Below are 16906 nucleotides of genomic sequence, written 5' to 3'. Positions count from 1 at the left end.
ATGTTATGATTTTACTAGCTTTCTTTCCTTTACCTACTTTGAAGGACCATGACTAGACTATTGAGTTAACAGTAACCAGTTACTGAAGTAATCTGAGTTGGTGAAGAAAAAGGATACGTCAACTGTGATTAGTTCCTACTTGTCTTTCATTAGACAAGATGCTACATCTTTGTCAAATTCTCGTCTGCAGTGAATATCATGGACTTGATTTCAAAAACTAAGCATCTGTAACTTCTGCTGACTTCTGCTATAACAGTAGATGACAACTCTGAAAAAGAGGTTTAATAAAAATGGTGAATCCAGCTGGGAATTCACTTGGAGACACAAGTTGACTGAGAAGTATCTTTCTATAAATGTTTTCATAAATGATTGTACACTATTGCTCTACAGACCCTAAGCTGAAACAAAAGCTTGTTGCAAAACGATGTCTATCTCTTTCAAGAGTCATGAGTTCCAGTGCTCTTTTCCTAATTTTTTCCTTTCCTTTAGTAGTGCCAATCCACTGAAAGCAGTGGAGCTGCTTCTGACTCACAATACTATAAGAGAAGAATCAGCATTACAGTACAGGAGGCAAATGGTTAAGGAGCCCTTGTGTTTACTTGCCATGGAACTATATATCTCTTTGTCTGGTAAGGACAATTGCCCTCTCATTTTTACAAAGGAAACAAAGTATACAGGTATTGTTTACAAATCTAACTGAATTTTCAGAACTGATTGGAGAAATGATGCCAAAACAACAAACATGAACAGCTCAGTATTTGCTAGGATCACCATACTTCATGGGTACTTTCATGCAGACATCTTGGAAATAAGCTCTTCCCTGCTACAGGACGTAGAAGATGACATGGGTTTATAGGATGCATAGAGACTTGGGGAACCGACCAAATGATTGTGCATCCAAAGTGGAAAAAAGAAATGCACTAGAACTGGCATTGCTATTATGCCAGAGGATCTGAAGATAGTGAAGAAAATTGTTGGTCTGTTTAGTGCACTGCAGGGACAAAGACACTCTCATGGTTATTAGAGGAATTTATTTCTAGGTTTTCAGTCCCCCACTGTGTCTACTAAAGACTATCAATTCAGAAATGCAACTATATTTGCTGCTTTTCCTTTATGGGCAAACTACAGTGTTTGTCATTAATCACCCTGACAATATGAAAATGCAACATTATTCTGCTAAGTATTTCCATGCTTTCTGATTTTTCACTCATCTACCAAGTTGTCAAATGCTAGACACACAGACAAGGTACACAGTCGTGTGCAGTGCAAAGGGAAAAAAAGAAAAATGATTAAAGGAATCATAATTGAAATGTGTTTGAGCCTGGGATACCTCTATTGGAGGTTTAAGTTTTTTAACCTAATTTCCTTCCTTGATTATATTATTGATTTGATTTGATTAGATTAGTATAACGACTCTTAAAAATACTATTCATTTTAAGTTGCTAGCCAGTCTTTCATCTGTTAGGAATACTTTGTTCCACAATATAAACCCCTTAATGATAAATTCTTAATCCCACCAGTTCTACGCTGAAATCGGGGGGTGGGGGGGAAATAGAAGTAAACCAGGAAGGATGGAAGAGCCTTAAAAAGCCCAGAGCAAACAGGTGCCTGTGCTACATTTTGCAGTACATGAAGACCTGTGAGTCTGAGAGCAAAAGAGCAACTCCGTGATTCTGCAGATTTACATTTCATCTCAGTTTCCAGCTAGTCAGAGGGCATTTTGTACCCTGACAGAAACGAAAAAAATACGGTGGAAACCTGGAAAAAGGAATTTTCGCTTCAGTCGGTCCCGCACAGCACCGGGAGCGCTTTCACTGCAAAGCCGCCCCCTCGCGGGGGCTCCGGCACCGGGAGAGCGGCAGGGAAGAGAGGGGGGACAAAAACGGGGAAAAAAAAAATCACCAAAAACCCTTACGTGAAGACTTCAGTCTTTTCTGAAGCAGGACACAATCCACAACACACAGGATAGCAGGTCCATACTTTCCCGACTCATTAAAATGCAAATAATTTCCAATCACTCCGGTTTGGAGTGTCACAGTTTCTCACTCAGCCCCTCTGTGTGTTCAGAAAGATGGCACTTGAGGGAAGTGATGCTCTTGCGGGTGCAAGGTTAGGATGGAATTTAAGGTTCTCTTCTTGGAAAATCAGTATATTTGTATCTGACCTTAAAAAAAGCATCTGAATATCACAGATGTGATTCCTGTCTTAATTATAAACTTGCAATAATATATTTTTGTAGGATGTTGTGAGTTGATTTAGCCAGATTTGTGAGGGAAACTAAATAAGAGGCTAATAGGACTAGGTATGAAATTAGGAACTATTTAATATGTAAGACAGCTTCGATTACTGCTTATGGTTTCTTCGCATGTCATCATTAACAACATGACATCTGAGTAGAAATGTCTTGTGCTACACAGCCAGAAAACACTTCTGAAGGTTTTGTTGGAGAGTAGTCAGGAAGGAATCTCATGGATCATGAGAGAGCAATGTGTCTTGACTGGATCTACAATACCACAACTTAAAACCTGAATTGCAGAACATCTACCAAGACATAATATGTGTAACCTTAGGGAAGGGTAGAGTTTGGCCTTGAAAAACCAAAATGCTCAACACTTGTCGATAACTTTAAGAAAACTCTGTTATGTGGCAAAACCTGCAAATTAATTCAATTTTGATTATTTCTTAGTTCTACAAAGAAAGTAATTATAATTACTGTGTTTTACATCCTATAATAATATATGAAGCCTATATTAAACACTGAAACGTTAATAGATATTTCAGCAAAAATTTAATAATTAAACAATTAAACATTTTTTTCAGCCTACATCCCTAAACTGTTAATCTCCCAAGTTAATGGATTCAGACTTCTTACTGCTTCAGAATGCACTGATGATTCTGGAAACTGAGATTTACTATTTTTGTCAACAACATCCTATTTTCAGACATCTTTTTTTAAAATCAAGATGATGAATTTATCATATTGAAAACTTTAAAAGCACTTAGATTTTGGTATACAATTTTGAGATAATGGATGAAGTCTGTGACAGTTACTGAATAAATACTAAATACACAAATCCTAGTCATCTGAATTCTTTAAAATGTGCTTACTTCTGAACAGCTATTGAAAGTATGAGCTTACATTGTTGGGTTTCTTTTCTCCTTTTGTCTGAGAACAGAAACATAGGCATTTATTTCTACTTTGGGGACTATATGCCAGAAATTGTTGATTTTGCAGCTGTTCAAAGAATATTTAAAATATTCTTCAGCTACATTTTCCTTATACTTTGCTTTTCAATAACTATGCTAGCAGACAAAACATAAAACTATTGATAGCCTATTCTGTTCTTCAGTATATTTGCTCATATTGTTCATAGAAAATTCAGTTCAGCATTTTCAAATCACTTCTTAGTCCATATGAATTAATTCTCAAAAGATATAAGATTATCGTGAGATATGTACTGATGAACTCATAGGACCTAACACCTCTCATATGTGTATATCTGGGTGTGTATGTGTATCTCACTCAAAATATTGAAACACAAGGCAGAAATTCAGTCCAAGTAGTTAGAATCACTGCAGAAAACAAAAGGGAATAGAGAAAAAGAAATCTCTCCCCCTGTTGGCCAAGAAGTAGCAAAAGTCACTCCTTTCTTAGGCTGGCATTAAGCAACTGCTTAAACAAATGCTTAATTTTAAGCAAGTGAGATCAATTTACACATTTTATACTTCTGGAGGTTTCACTTCAAGCCCTCTAGTGTGAGCCAGTAAACTAAATGCTGCATTGCAGCTGAAGCACATTAGATGCATTCCTGAATTTCATCTTCTGAATTTCTTTAATCCAACAGGAATGCAGTTCAGATGCTCCAAGAGCCCTTCTCAGCAGGACAATCAGAAGATCAGTGCTGAAAGTTCTCTTCTGATCTGAACGAAAAGAGCAATGTGTCTGATGCACCAGTCAGAGGCCTCCTTTTGCCCAGGAAAGACCTCCCAAGCAATGAGTGCTCTAAAGCCCTGTACCTTGAGACTAAGCTCACAAAACCACTTATAGAGCTAAGCTTTATGGCACCCAAGAGCTATGCACATCTATGTTTTAACCTGAAACCACTAAACTTCCAGTTCAGCAGAATAAAGTGCTACATCTGTCAATAAAATCTGTTCTATAAAGATGAAGTTCCTTTACTTTTCTCAAAATGGTTCCAAATATAATGCAAATGTCTCTCAATCTGAGAGCAAAATTAAAATGGAGTGACTAAGAGCAGTTTCATACATGCATACATACAACCACACACACAATGATATGTGTACAGGGATTCAATTTATAACAATACATATTATATTTAGGAAGGCAAATTTCTTAGCAAAAACAGCTAAGAAAAGCTGTTTTGCAGCTGGACATAGCACCTTACAATAATAGCTAACGAAAATGGTATTAGGAGGTCCTGTGTTTAACAGTAATAACTGAAAATCAAACGGTATCACTTCTAGAATTTTATTAACTAGAACTGACAATAAAAAGTTTGCATGTTTGAAAGAAACACTGTGAGTAAAATAATGAAGGATTAGACTTAGAAGACATTTCTGAAAATTTACATATTTAGAAATTACATTCACAGGTTTTGGATTGTTGAGAAGCAGGTGCTTGCTTTTCTGAAACTTTTTAAATCCTTAAAGATTCAAGAAATCCAAGCCCTTTGCTAAATAAGATGGACAGACATTTCAGGTCCACAGAACAATAACCTCTGATTATTAACATATTCTAGAGGTCTATATCAAGAAGATTCTAGACAGAGACTGCAGGAAACCTTACAGATGAATGCATGAGACTTCAGATGCCTTAAAAGAAGAATGCTTATATCAGAAGGTCCTGATTTCTTTGCAAAATTTTCCACCAGATGCAGTACCTCCTACCATGTCAAGTGTTTTTTCTTCATGAGTATGACATCAGAGTTCCATAAAAATAGAACTGCATAAGGTCTGAAAAAGATAATGAGCCTATAACAAAGGTAGAAGTACTAGCAGGGTCCCCCTGCCCTTTCCACTTATAGGCATGATTGAAGAAGGAGAAATCCTAGAAGTAGATGATGGGCAAGTTGAGAATTACATCACAGAACTGAACCCATACAAGTCTCTGCCACCAGCCAGGCTGCATCTCAGGACTCTGAGGTAGCAAAGGTGTCGCAGACCAGGATGCCATTTACTTTCTAGGTTGCAAATTCACATTGCCAGCTCATATCTAATTTTTCATCTACCAATATCCCCAAGTCCTCCACAGGGTTGCTCTCAAGTCATTCATCACCCATCAGGGTAGAATCAGTGAAAAAGTCAACATACTTAATTACAGAGCTGCCATTCAGAGGGAGCTAGATGGGCTGGAGGGTTGAGCCATTAAATTCATCAAGAACAAATGCAAAGTCCAGCACCTGGGAAGGAAGAACTGCTTGCAACAATGCAGTTTGGAAACTGATTGTCTGGGAAGAGGCTCTGAAAAAGGGTTCTAGGGTCCTGTAGGCAGCAAGTGGGACATGAGCCAGCAGTGTGACTTGTTAGCAACGATGACCAAGTATATCCTGGGCTGTATTGGCAGCAGCATAGTGAGCAGACTGAGAGAAAATATTAGCCCTCCACACTCAGGTCTCATTAGGCCACATCTAGAATACTGTGTCCAATTTTGGGCCTGTAAATACAAGACCATAATGAACTGGAGTGAGTTCAGCAGGGCTCACTCCAAGTCATGGGCCTGGGAAACTTGTTCTGTGAGGAAAGTCTTAGGGAACAGGGTGAAGAGATGGCTTAGATGAACCCAAGAGCAGCTCTCCAACACCTATGAAGAGGTCATTGAGAAGATGCAGTCAGGCTGTTCCCAGGGGTACACGGTGTGAGGATGAAAGACAACAGGCATAAAGGGAAATGAGAGGTTTAGACTAGATATAAGAAAAAAAAAATTCACCATGAGGACAGCCAAGCTTTGGAACAGGTTCCCAAGAGGTAGTGCAATCTCTAGCGTTGGAGGTCTTTAAGTCTTAAGGATAAAGCCTCGAGTAACCTGGTCAACTAGTGTTGACCCTGCTTTGTGCAGGATATTAGACTGGTAGAGTTCTTGAAGTCCCTCCCAACCTGAATTATTCTATTATTCTGAATAATTAAGGAAATGAAAATCTCTAAGTCACCACAGCTAGATCTTATATAACACTTTGATCAGTAGCTCAGGATGGAGGGAAAATAAGGAGTAAGGTGGAATCACACAGAGATAAGTTGCTAAAAGGGACTCTAGTGAATTCTTTATGACTAACAGGCTAAGCAAATAAAACCTAAGGAAATGAGACTTCAATGATTATGCTGTCCATCACTCATCTCCAATAATAAATCTTCTAGTTTCTTAGCCAGTTTCAGCCAAATCTGACAAGGAAGTATCAGTCTCAAAGGTAATTGTGTTGTTATAGGATTTTGAAAAATTGGTTGCTGGAGAGAAGAAAGAACATCTTATTTGTTTTAACACTCTGAAAAGACAAGGAGAGGGTCACTGTGCTCTATTTTGTTTGGTATCTGTAGTCCAGCCACCCAGCTGATACACGTACAGATGCAAAATACAGGTATGATCTCTATTCTGTGAGAATTATATGTGATTTTATTTTTAATTGTTTTCTAACTTTGGCACCTCACATCTTTTTAATTTTCTTGCTGTCATACAACACTTGTGGACAGAAAGAATAAATCAGATCATCTGACTAGAACTGAGGCTATACCATCTTACAGTGTTATTCTGATGTTGCCCTAATAGATAGAGAATTGCCTCAAGATCTTAATGAAGTTATTACTGAACCCAATTTTCCTGAGTGATATTAGACATAATAATATGGGAGCAAAACAATTGTCACTCTTATTTTATTTTAGTGTAACTTTCAAAAGAACATTTTCAACCTCATGCTAAGAATTAATCTCTCTTTTACTGGAAAAGCAACTGGACACTTAAAATAATTACCAATCAGATGAAATATCTCACAATGAAAGTCTAATCTAAAAGAAAATTATATATTCCAGGAAGAAACAAAGAATATCACAGCAGAAACTACTTGCAATGGATCAGAGGTATGGTCTTCTGTAGAAGCCTAGAAGACTAATGTGTATGTCTCAAACATGGATAGCTGGATAGCTGTGGAGCCAAGCAAGGACTGTTGGTAAAAACAGGCTGAGAGAAAGAACAGGATGTGGCTGAAGAGGGTGGCATACAGGGGTAGGGCAACAATTTTTGGGGACAAACATCCTTGTTCTGGCTCCTGGAGATAGGCACAACACAGTACAGGGTAAGCACAGAAACGAGGTCGAGAAGGAGGACTGTCGACCAAAGACCAACCCAGTAGGGAGGGATCAAGACTACAGAAGTCCCCCAAAGCTCTCTGACCCGTTTTCAGAAATGTCTAGAAGAATGAACTGCACATGATAACTAATTTGCAAAGAAACCGAGAAACTTATCTCCAGGATGGGAAAAACCTATCTATAAAAAGGTATCCCCACAAAGCCTGGGTGGTGCCTCTGGACACCCCATCAGCTGGATCAATGCTGGTTGGTTGGTTGGTTTGTTTCTTTCTTTCTTTCTATCTCTCTATTTTTTTCTCTCTTTCTGTCTTTAATATTTCTCTCTTTCTGTCACTCTCTCCTCCCTTTCACCTCACCACTTATTCAAAATCCAATGCTTTGTAGTCATACTATAAGGGACTAATACCAATTTCTATAATGTCTATAATTTACTAATAAAACTTTTTAAATCTTTATGGACCATCTGACTTTTGTCGTTCCTTTTTGACAATAGGTATCTATGAATTTGCTTGGATGCCACATTCCCCCAAAATAACAGTAAATAGAAAACAGGTATTTTGCTTACTTTTACAAAAAATCTCTGGAATACTCTGTTTCAATTTAAGAAGGATTTTTTTTTTCTGTGTTAAATAAAACTACATATTTGTAGTTCCTCAGATAAATAAATACAAGGCTAAATTAATCTCAAGACTCTAGATTACAAAAATTTTGGGAGCAGAGACTACTCTATAAATATGCAGTGTACCCACTGCTGTAAGAATGAGCAAAAGCAAACAGTTATTATCAAGTCAATTGCCATAATATTTTGGATCACACCAGAAATATTGACTAGCTTTTGCTGAAATCACCTCAGACACTGACTTGCCCATAAAGAAAAGAAAATTTGAAAGCTGACCAGTTCTACTGAATTACTGAAGGTCATCAGGACAGAAGACTGAACCTTGTAATCTCATAACTATTTAGTACCAAGGTCTATAACACAAAACTTGCTGTTTTCTGGTCCAAACAAAATGTGTGTCTTTTTTTTTATCTTTGGCACATAGGGTTATATGTAATATATTTAAGAAAAGAAAAAAGTTGTATTCAAACTGCCTTGGAGAAAGAAAGAGAAAATTATATGTATTAGATGATAGCAACAACATGTACAGAACTGAGAAACACCAGTGATGAAAACTGTATAAAACAGAAAATTGTAACTACAGGTCTTAAAAGACTAGGCTCCCTCTGCTGTCAAAAATGCTCTCCAGGGATGTACTTAAAGGCAGGTGTACACTGCACCATGGCAACTAGAGAGCAGCAATTCCTTAAAAAGCATCAAGAGAATTCTGCAAAGGAGCTCACCTTAATACATCCAATATATACTGGACCTAATGGCAGTTCCTGCAACGTCATCCTTCATCCAGTGCACAGCTGACCCAGCTAAATAATCAAAATATTCATCCAGCTAAAAAGTTCTTGCACAGCACAAAGTAATGATTCAATACCATCAGTGAAAGCATACCTCAATTGTCAAGGCTTTAGAGAAAGTAATAGAAGTCATCAGAAATGAAGTTTCAGACCTGAGGAAATGCTGCAGCTCTCAGCCTACATCTACATAGATGGGTGTAGCTAAGCATGAATGTTCTCTGCCTGAGTTTTGAGATGGTTAACTATAAATCAGGACTATCTGTAGAGTTAGAGAGATGCACTAACATAGCACTTCCCTAAAGCAAGTATACTCTGCATTTCAGCTGTGTCTCATAGCTTATGACACTATGATGTCATCTTATTTTTGTATCTGACATGAAGGCCCAAAACAGTTCATATCCAGACATCTCACAATCTATTTGCTTCTGCCTGTATTTGTCTTCATATATATTTGCATTCCCGTACTGCTACAGCCCACATATTAATGACTAAGCCATAACATTTCCCAGACATTTCAGCGGAAATCTTAGTTTGTACAGCAGAAAAAGACACCATGATAATTCCTGCATGAATGTAGTGCATTTTTATCACTGAGCATTTTACAGTAAAGTTATGCTAAGTTATGCTAATTGTCAGGCTTGAGGATTGGTGATTTAAAAACACAAGATGCTTTTTCAGCTGAAACACTTTCACAGCACAAACACATGCTAGATTATCTCCTCTACTTATAAAAAGACATTCTTAATTATTTATTTTCACCCCATTTTACAATATAGACACCTTCAATTCCCATACCAAGAATTTTGCGTTTTAAACTCTATAACTACCACATGGTAGAGATTTAATAAACATAGCTCTTCCCAAAAACTACTCTGTTATTTCTCATCCTGCCTCAACTTTGCTCTTTAAGTTTAACAAATAATTTTAAATTTTACTTGTAGCTATTCTGTTTTGAAGATGATTTTATATACATTCCTGCATGAAAATAGACATTTTAATGGCTATATGTAAAGTAAAAATATTTTACAGATTTTTCTGTAAATTAAATCTTTCTAGTTATAAACTAGTCCACAAAAATATTTCTATACATTTCGGGTTTCTTCATATTATAAATATTGACAGAAAGACCTATCTTTAGATTATCCATAATAAAATATTTATACATTACATTATACCTGCTGGTGATACATTATTTTATACTTGTTTGTAAGCAATTAAGCAACCAATGAAACTTACTGATACATTAATTTGATGGTGTGATATTATGGGGGCAAATTAAGTGGCAAATCTGTTGTAAGATTTTAATTATAAAACAACTGCTATGGAGAGCATTTCTATACAGTAAGCAGGGTATGGAAATAAATTAACAACTAATGTTGGCTGTAAGAGTCAAGCATTATAAGCTGCCCTTTTCAAAATCTAAATGAATAATTTGAGTCACTGTGAAAGAAAGCAAGAAAAAACCCCTACCCTGCATGTAAATAAGGCATGGTAGCTATTTCGAGATCAACATTAGACAGGAAATAATTTCCTTCTCTCATTGGGGATGAACTAATCTGTTCTGGTTTTCACTTTCACCTTGAATCTCAAGCCAAGGGTAATTTTAGCAACACCCCAAATTTAGTAACACCCAAAAATTTAGTAACAACCCCAACAGACATATGTGGGCAGATACTTTTAGGTAAGAGAGCAGCCACTATTCCTGACTTTCTCTCAAAATACCTAGGCCTTCCACTACTTGCTTTTCTCTCTCTACTGAAACAAAGCCAGTTAACCTTAATTTTTGTCACTCACTTTGTCAGAGTTAAGGCAAGGAACAAAAAAATGCTGACTGGGCTTAGTGAAAGAGATATACAACAACACGTTCAGATATAAATTAAACTGCATTGCTTTGTTATATTTCCTAGGTTAAGATTAATCTCCCCTAACTTTATCTGTCTAAAAGTACTATGTCTAGTCTTATCTTGTCTGGTCTCCCTGAAGACTCAGTGGACCTACTATATCGTTTAACAGCTACTTGTGAAAGAATTGCCTGGGAGTATTTAGTTGAGAAAGACAAGTGCTATAAAATAGATAACTAAAACCGGATGGTTAAAGGTAGGTAAGATGACTCATATCTTCAGTGACAGAAGATGTCTCATATTATGAAAAGATAACTATACTCTTAATACATCACTTGGGTTGAATGTCTCAGTATTATATCTATATACTTTCTACTAAGCAAGCAGAGCACAGAAGCTGGATCTGATTCAGACATCAGAGACAGGGATGTCCTCAAGGCTTACTGGTTCTGCAGTAATACAGAACACAGGCAGGTTACTTACATTTCAAAAATTTGCGTATTGCATTTCTTTTCACCAATATCTTGATACATGAATCGGATTAGTTCTCAACTCAACAGACTATATTGGGATTATGAAATGTGCTGCTATGTGGTATTAGAGATATAACCACAAAATATTACTTCTCTGACAATGAATTGATTCCTTATGTCTAATAAATGCTTTTCATCAGCCCTTACCAAGCTAATTTAAGGTTACTGAGAAATAGCTGACAGTCATACTGTTGTTCAAAAATTAAAATAATTCTTGGTATAAGCCTATTTACTAGTTCTTTATGGTTTGCTCTTGTTACTATAAAAATTACTAGTTGTCTCTGAGTTTTATAAAGGCATCAATCTCTTCTTATTATCATTATTATGAATTTGTGATCTTTTCTGATATGACTGGCATATCACTTTTTTCCACTTTTCAGAATTATCAAGAAACTTTGTTGCACTTTATTGATTCAATGATTACTGGAAGTGTTAAAAAGGTTACTTATAGGGAGCATGTGTTGTTCACAGAAGCAAGATACAGGCATAAATATCCAGGGAAGACAATATCCTGAAAAAACAAACAAGATCTTCTACAAGTGGTAGGTTGATAAGACAAAAAGTTATATAAGACAGTAATTTAGAAGTCTATCTTCTACTATCTTCTTTTTTTTCCCCAGGTATTATGTGTTCTCATCTAAGATATACTGGGACCTGGTGTTACTGTCCCTTCCTAAATAGTTATGATCAATACAAAAAACAAGTATCTAAGATTGCTGCAGAGAAGAAAAACTACTGTGAAAAACTGGTACAAGGACAGGACAAATTATGGCATCTGAATTCTTGCTAGAACTGAAACTTTACCTTTCAAACTCAGATTGCATTACCTTAATACATCTGTTGGAAAAGATAACATAGAAATTTAGCATCATGAAAGCAAAGGTTGAAGTTATAAATTAAATTGTAAATTACTCCTTAGCTCACAAAAGACAAATCATGCCACTGCTGTTCCCTGGAGTTTGCTTTGCACTCAGGAAACTGAAATAAAGGAAACAAATTCCACTTGGTACAAGATGATGTCACTCCCATTTATCTGTTGGAAACACAACAAATTATCATGTTCCAAAATTAATTAGTATAGAAAAGAATCTCGCTCCTAAAAAAGAACCATGCTAGATCTAAGCTTTACTTAAAAAATTAGTAAGCTGAAGACTAGTATTTATACAAGTTTGTGAAAGAGTAAATATTTCCATTCATCCTAGGTTTCTAAAAACACTCAAAGAGTACACTAGGATGATCACAGCATTTTTGCTTATACTCTTTCAGTTAAATATTGGCTGTTATCCTATTGGCAAGTACAGTATGAACTCCTATTCAAATGCAGGAAACATGCTAAAATGACAATGTGAAATAAGGTTTTCAAATACTGTAGAAGAACTGGACTCATAAAGCTATTTGAGTGCTTACCATCATAATGTATTCCTGTCAAAGCAGTGTGTGCTCTGCTGTAAAACAAACTAAAAATCTATCTTGATTTCTAATTAAAAGGAATTCACTACAAAGTTAATTACAAAGTATCTAGATATGAATCAGGACTTCCAGGAAATCTTCACACGAAAGAATTCAACATATGTGTTTCTAATTTTTTCCATGAGATTTAGAGTAAACTCTGTTCTAGCAACTACAGAGATAAGGAAAAGTGTTTTGTTCTTCCATCTATCATCATGACACTTGACTTTTCATTTACTTAAATAATAATTTCCATGTTAGAAGCCTTTGATTTCCTAAAAGTAATATTCAGAAACAAACACAGTTACAAGTATATTTGTTTCTGTAACCTTTCAAACATCAAATACTCACATTCACTTAGACATGCTCCCTTGAAAGCAAGACAGCTCCAGTAATAATCCCAAAACTGTCCTAAAACATCATCATCAATAGCATATCTCATAAACACAGATTCATCCATGTCCCAAGGGTAGACTTACATTGATATTTTCACCCCTTACAGACACAAACTGCTAGAAGTAAAATGCTAAAGGCCATATTGCCTTCCTTCACCTCCTCCCCAGAATTCGAGTGCAGCCCAAATGCACCTCACAAAACAGCTGAAGCTACAGGGATCATCTAGAGTTCAAACTAAACCTTTGAAACAGTGACACAGTAAGACTGACACCACAAACAAAAGATTTCAAAGAAAAGGAAAGGCCTGTGACTCCAGACAGCAGTCAAGCTTATCATCACCTTGAATTACTGTCCATCACAGTAACAGAGGATAACTCCCCCAGGCAAAAGCCAGCTGGACAGTAATCATACTTTACAGTTCTCTAGTGCCTTTATCTGATGACCTCAAAATACTTGACAAACACTAATTCATTTCACCTCACAAGACTTCTGCTGCTGGCTAAATACCACTACACTCTATGTAAGGAATAACTGAGTGTCAGAGATGTAGCCCAAACTTTCAGCTAACAGTGAATTACTCTCCTTGCTAAGTACCAGTGGCAGAAAATGCATTAGTGAAGATTCCAAAGGTTTCTCAGAGATTGGTCTACTAAAACAGGTACAGACTGGGCAAAGCCAGTCTCTATGAAAAGAAGATTCTAAAGTTTTCCCAGAGCTTGGTCTACCAAAGCAATAAGAGCTTGGGCAAAGCCAGTCTCTGGGAAAAGCATAACACCAAATATCCCCACGCTTTATCACCTGTGTGAGAAGCTTTGCTTCAGCCTCTGTTTCTAACTTATCCTTTGTTTTTGTACATGGCATCATGACTAGCAAGACCTTTTCTTACCAGACCAGAACCAGGCTTGCTATCCTTAAAAAAAGTAATGGGCATAGAAGAGTTTGTAACCATTACCAGATTTTAAATGTCTCAGTTTTTTACACTTTAAATGTTGAGACAAAGCAGAGGTGACATGAAGATTACTGAATTAGCTTTTTTACTGTAATTCTCTTTGACTATTAATTTTTAAGCTTCACTCTCTTTTTCCAGCAATCTAAAATCAAAGCTAGTGACTGGCTGGCAGTGGAAATAATATGTCTGTACAAACCTGCAAAGTGACAGCTCTTTAACAGTATTTCTAAACAACAAAACTGCATAAAAGTCAAGGATTGGATTGTAGGACAAAATCAGTGCAGGCTAAACCCACATTAAGTATTTTTTTTCTTCTAGTTACTGCTTATGCATTTAGAATCCCATCTCATCCTATCTTATCCTACTACACAGCACAATAATTATTTGGTCATTCAGTTAATTTTTTATAGAATAATTATAATGCATATAAAAATATTTTCTCAGATAAGGGATATTTCTAAACATATGAGTAGTGCAAGAAGTGATATTCTAGAAAATATCAAGCTATTTGATATTTGATATCTATTGTCTTTTGAGGTAGCATATCAAATGAAACTTTTAATGTCAAGTTTTCAGCATTGTCTGAAGAGCCAATTTTGTAAAATTCCTATGAACGGACAATTTAAATGAATGGAACTAGTCATATATATAATGATTTTCATTATCAGATTAATGTCTTACATTCTCAGAAGAATTATCAAGGACTTTTCTGTGGTAATTCAATAAATGCTTGAAACCATGAGTTTCTATCTAAGGTAAACTTACTTGTTAGCTCTTAAATTACTCATACTGGAAAAAAAAGTATATCCCATAAATGATAGCAATTTCTCTATCACTGCCAGTAATGTCTGATACATCATTTAATAAAAAAAGTTAAGAGGAAGTATAAACTTATGTCTTTTACTGCAAAACGCCAAAATTGATGATGTACTACAGAGGATAAATAAGTCAGTGGGTTGCTACCTCTGCCTGCTGTGTTCCTAAACATGAGCCATGCCTGAAATATGAAACAGGCTTGGCTATATTTTGTATCATAATATGATTCCCAGATTACAAATATTAGAAATAATATGCCAGGAGGAAAAAAACAAATTATATGATACTGTAGAAGATCACAGCTTTATTTATTATAATTTTAACGCCTTTCTATACCTCTCTTGATTGTCCAGCCTCGCTGTATAAAGTGTAATATATAAACTCATGAAAAGATGACACCAAATTTAGAGCTGTTAACAATTCTAGCTATGCTCCTTAGACATAAAGTGAGAACTTCTCAAACTAGTAAATCCTCTGCAATTCAAACATCACATATTCAAATATTTAAATCAACAACAAAGGTACAAAAGACTAAATGCCTAAAACTATCTCAGAGTAAAGGTATGTCATTTATAAGGAAATAGGAATATGCTTGCAATATGATGGTAGATTTTGGTCCAATGCAAGTGGTAGTTGGTCAAAATATTTTCAATTTTACAAAAATGCTCATAAATTAAATTACAATCTATATAAACTTTTAATGTTTAGTTACAAGACAATATTGTTTGTTACTTTAAAAGGTATCCCCACAAAAAGAAGACTAGAAAATAATCATCAACAGTAGGCCAAATATTCATGGATGCCATCAGAAAGAGCAATTTTTAAAAGTTACTTACGCCTGCCGCTCCCTGTACATCTTGTTAACTTTGTCCCATTGAAAATTAAGTTGAGTCAGCTTTTCTTGTATATTTGCTGCTTCCTTTGGTGTAGCACTTTGCAAAGCCGGTGTCTTCTTACCATGAGTAATTTCTACACGACCCTGTAGTCTCCCCAGGCTATCTTTAATGCTCTGTAATATCAAGATTTTAAAAAATAAAATCAAAAGTTTGGTTTTATAAATTACAAATAATTGTTCATAAGCAAAAGAAAGCAGTGGAAAATGCTAATGAACCAATAATATTGATAATAATAACAGTTTTACAATAACCACGCATGACAACTGATATAATTCTTTTACTATGCTTTATATTTTACCCATCTGTCACTATTTTCCTACCATTGTTCTCCTTCATTGTTTGGCACTGCTGATTTTTTTTTCCATTGTTCATTTTTTTTTTCCTGGTTTTAATAAATCTACATAGTCATTTTCAATTTGTTCTAATTTACTGAACACTCTATCCAAACATTTTGAATCCACATCTAACAATACTAGTTTTGATGCAGGTTTTAAAGTGTTACTCTCTAGTAACCTTCAATGTATAAAATCTAGTATAGACAAAGTTGCTGCAGATGTGTGTAGCTACTAGGAAGAAGTTGGTAGTCTTAGAAAGCTATTATAAACCAGACAGACTTCATGGACAGTTTGAACTAAACTGAGGGGCTTCCCAGTCCATGAGTAGGGAAGCCTTTTCTCTCTCCTGCCTTTCTTTAGGTTCCATAATCTGTATCAGCTGTGACTGTTCACTTCATTTCTAATTCTACAACCCCTGATTTTTCTTAATAAAGAAATTTCTAATGTATCCACGTAGACTATACTTAGCATTTCGTCTTCATTCAGCATTTATGAATTCTGATTCTACAAATGGGTTTTAATATTTGTTTTTATTAATAAACACAGCATCCGCACCATCTCACGGCTAGACAATAAGTTCCACAATTCTTTTGTAATGAATTTGATTTAAAAACAGCATTTTAGAACCACATGTACAACAGAGTGTACTGGTATATTATTAGTAGTAGTAGTATGAAGAGACAGGGAGACAATGTTGTTGTAATTTTATAAGTAATTAAAGCTATAACACTGCATTTACTATCTTGTAAAATGTAAGAATTGAAGTCATCATGAAAATGTGAAGGCAATGCATTGAAATAATTGTATGCAAACTGCCCCCTGCCAACATCAAAAGAAAAATACCCTGGGTTTCTAAATCTCTATATACGCTATAATATAGTGTTCTTTTGAAAAAAAAAAAAGAAAAGGGAAAAGAAAAGGGAAAAGGGAAGGGAAAGGAAGGGAAGGGAAGGGAAGGGAAGGGAAGGGA

The 16906-nt window shown here is 35.7% G+C and overlaps 1 protein-coding gene across 7 annotated transcripts in view; it reads right to left on the bottom strand.

Annotated features, from left to right (window-relative positions):
• Nucleotides 1-16906, bottom strand: part of DMD (dystrophin) — a 991087-nt gene that overhangs the window by 562143 nt on the left and 412038 nt on the right. For all 7 annotated transcript variants that reach the window (XM_018084043.3, XM_018084032.3, XM_018084034.3 and 4 more), the window contains one exon: nt 15542-15714. In XM_018084043.3, the coding sequence (XP_017939532.3) occupies nt 15542-15714 (173 nt within the window). The remainder of the gene's footprint in view (nt 1-15541; nt 15715-16906) is intronic.

This window comes from Manacus vitellinus, unplaced genomic scaffold (assembly GCF_001715985.3).
Source record: "Manacus vitellinus isolate BGI_N305 unplaced genomic scaffold, ASM171598v3 scaffold_7_pilon, whole genome shotgun sequence".
NCBI classification, from domain to species: domain Eukaryota; kingdom Metazoa; phylum Chordata; class Aves; order Passeriformes; family Pipridae; genus Manacus; species Manacus vitellinus.
Note: the sequence above shows the minus strand (reverse complement) of the source record. Positions and strands in the feature narration are given on the sequence as shown.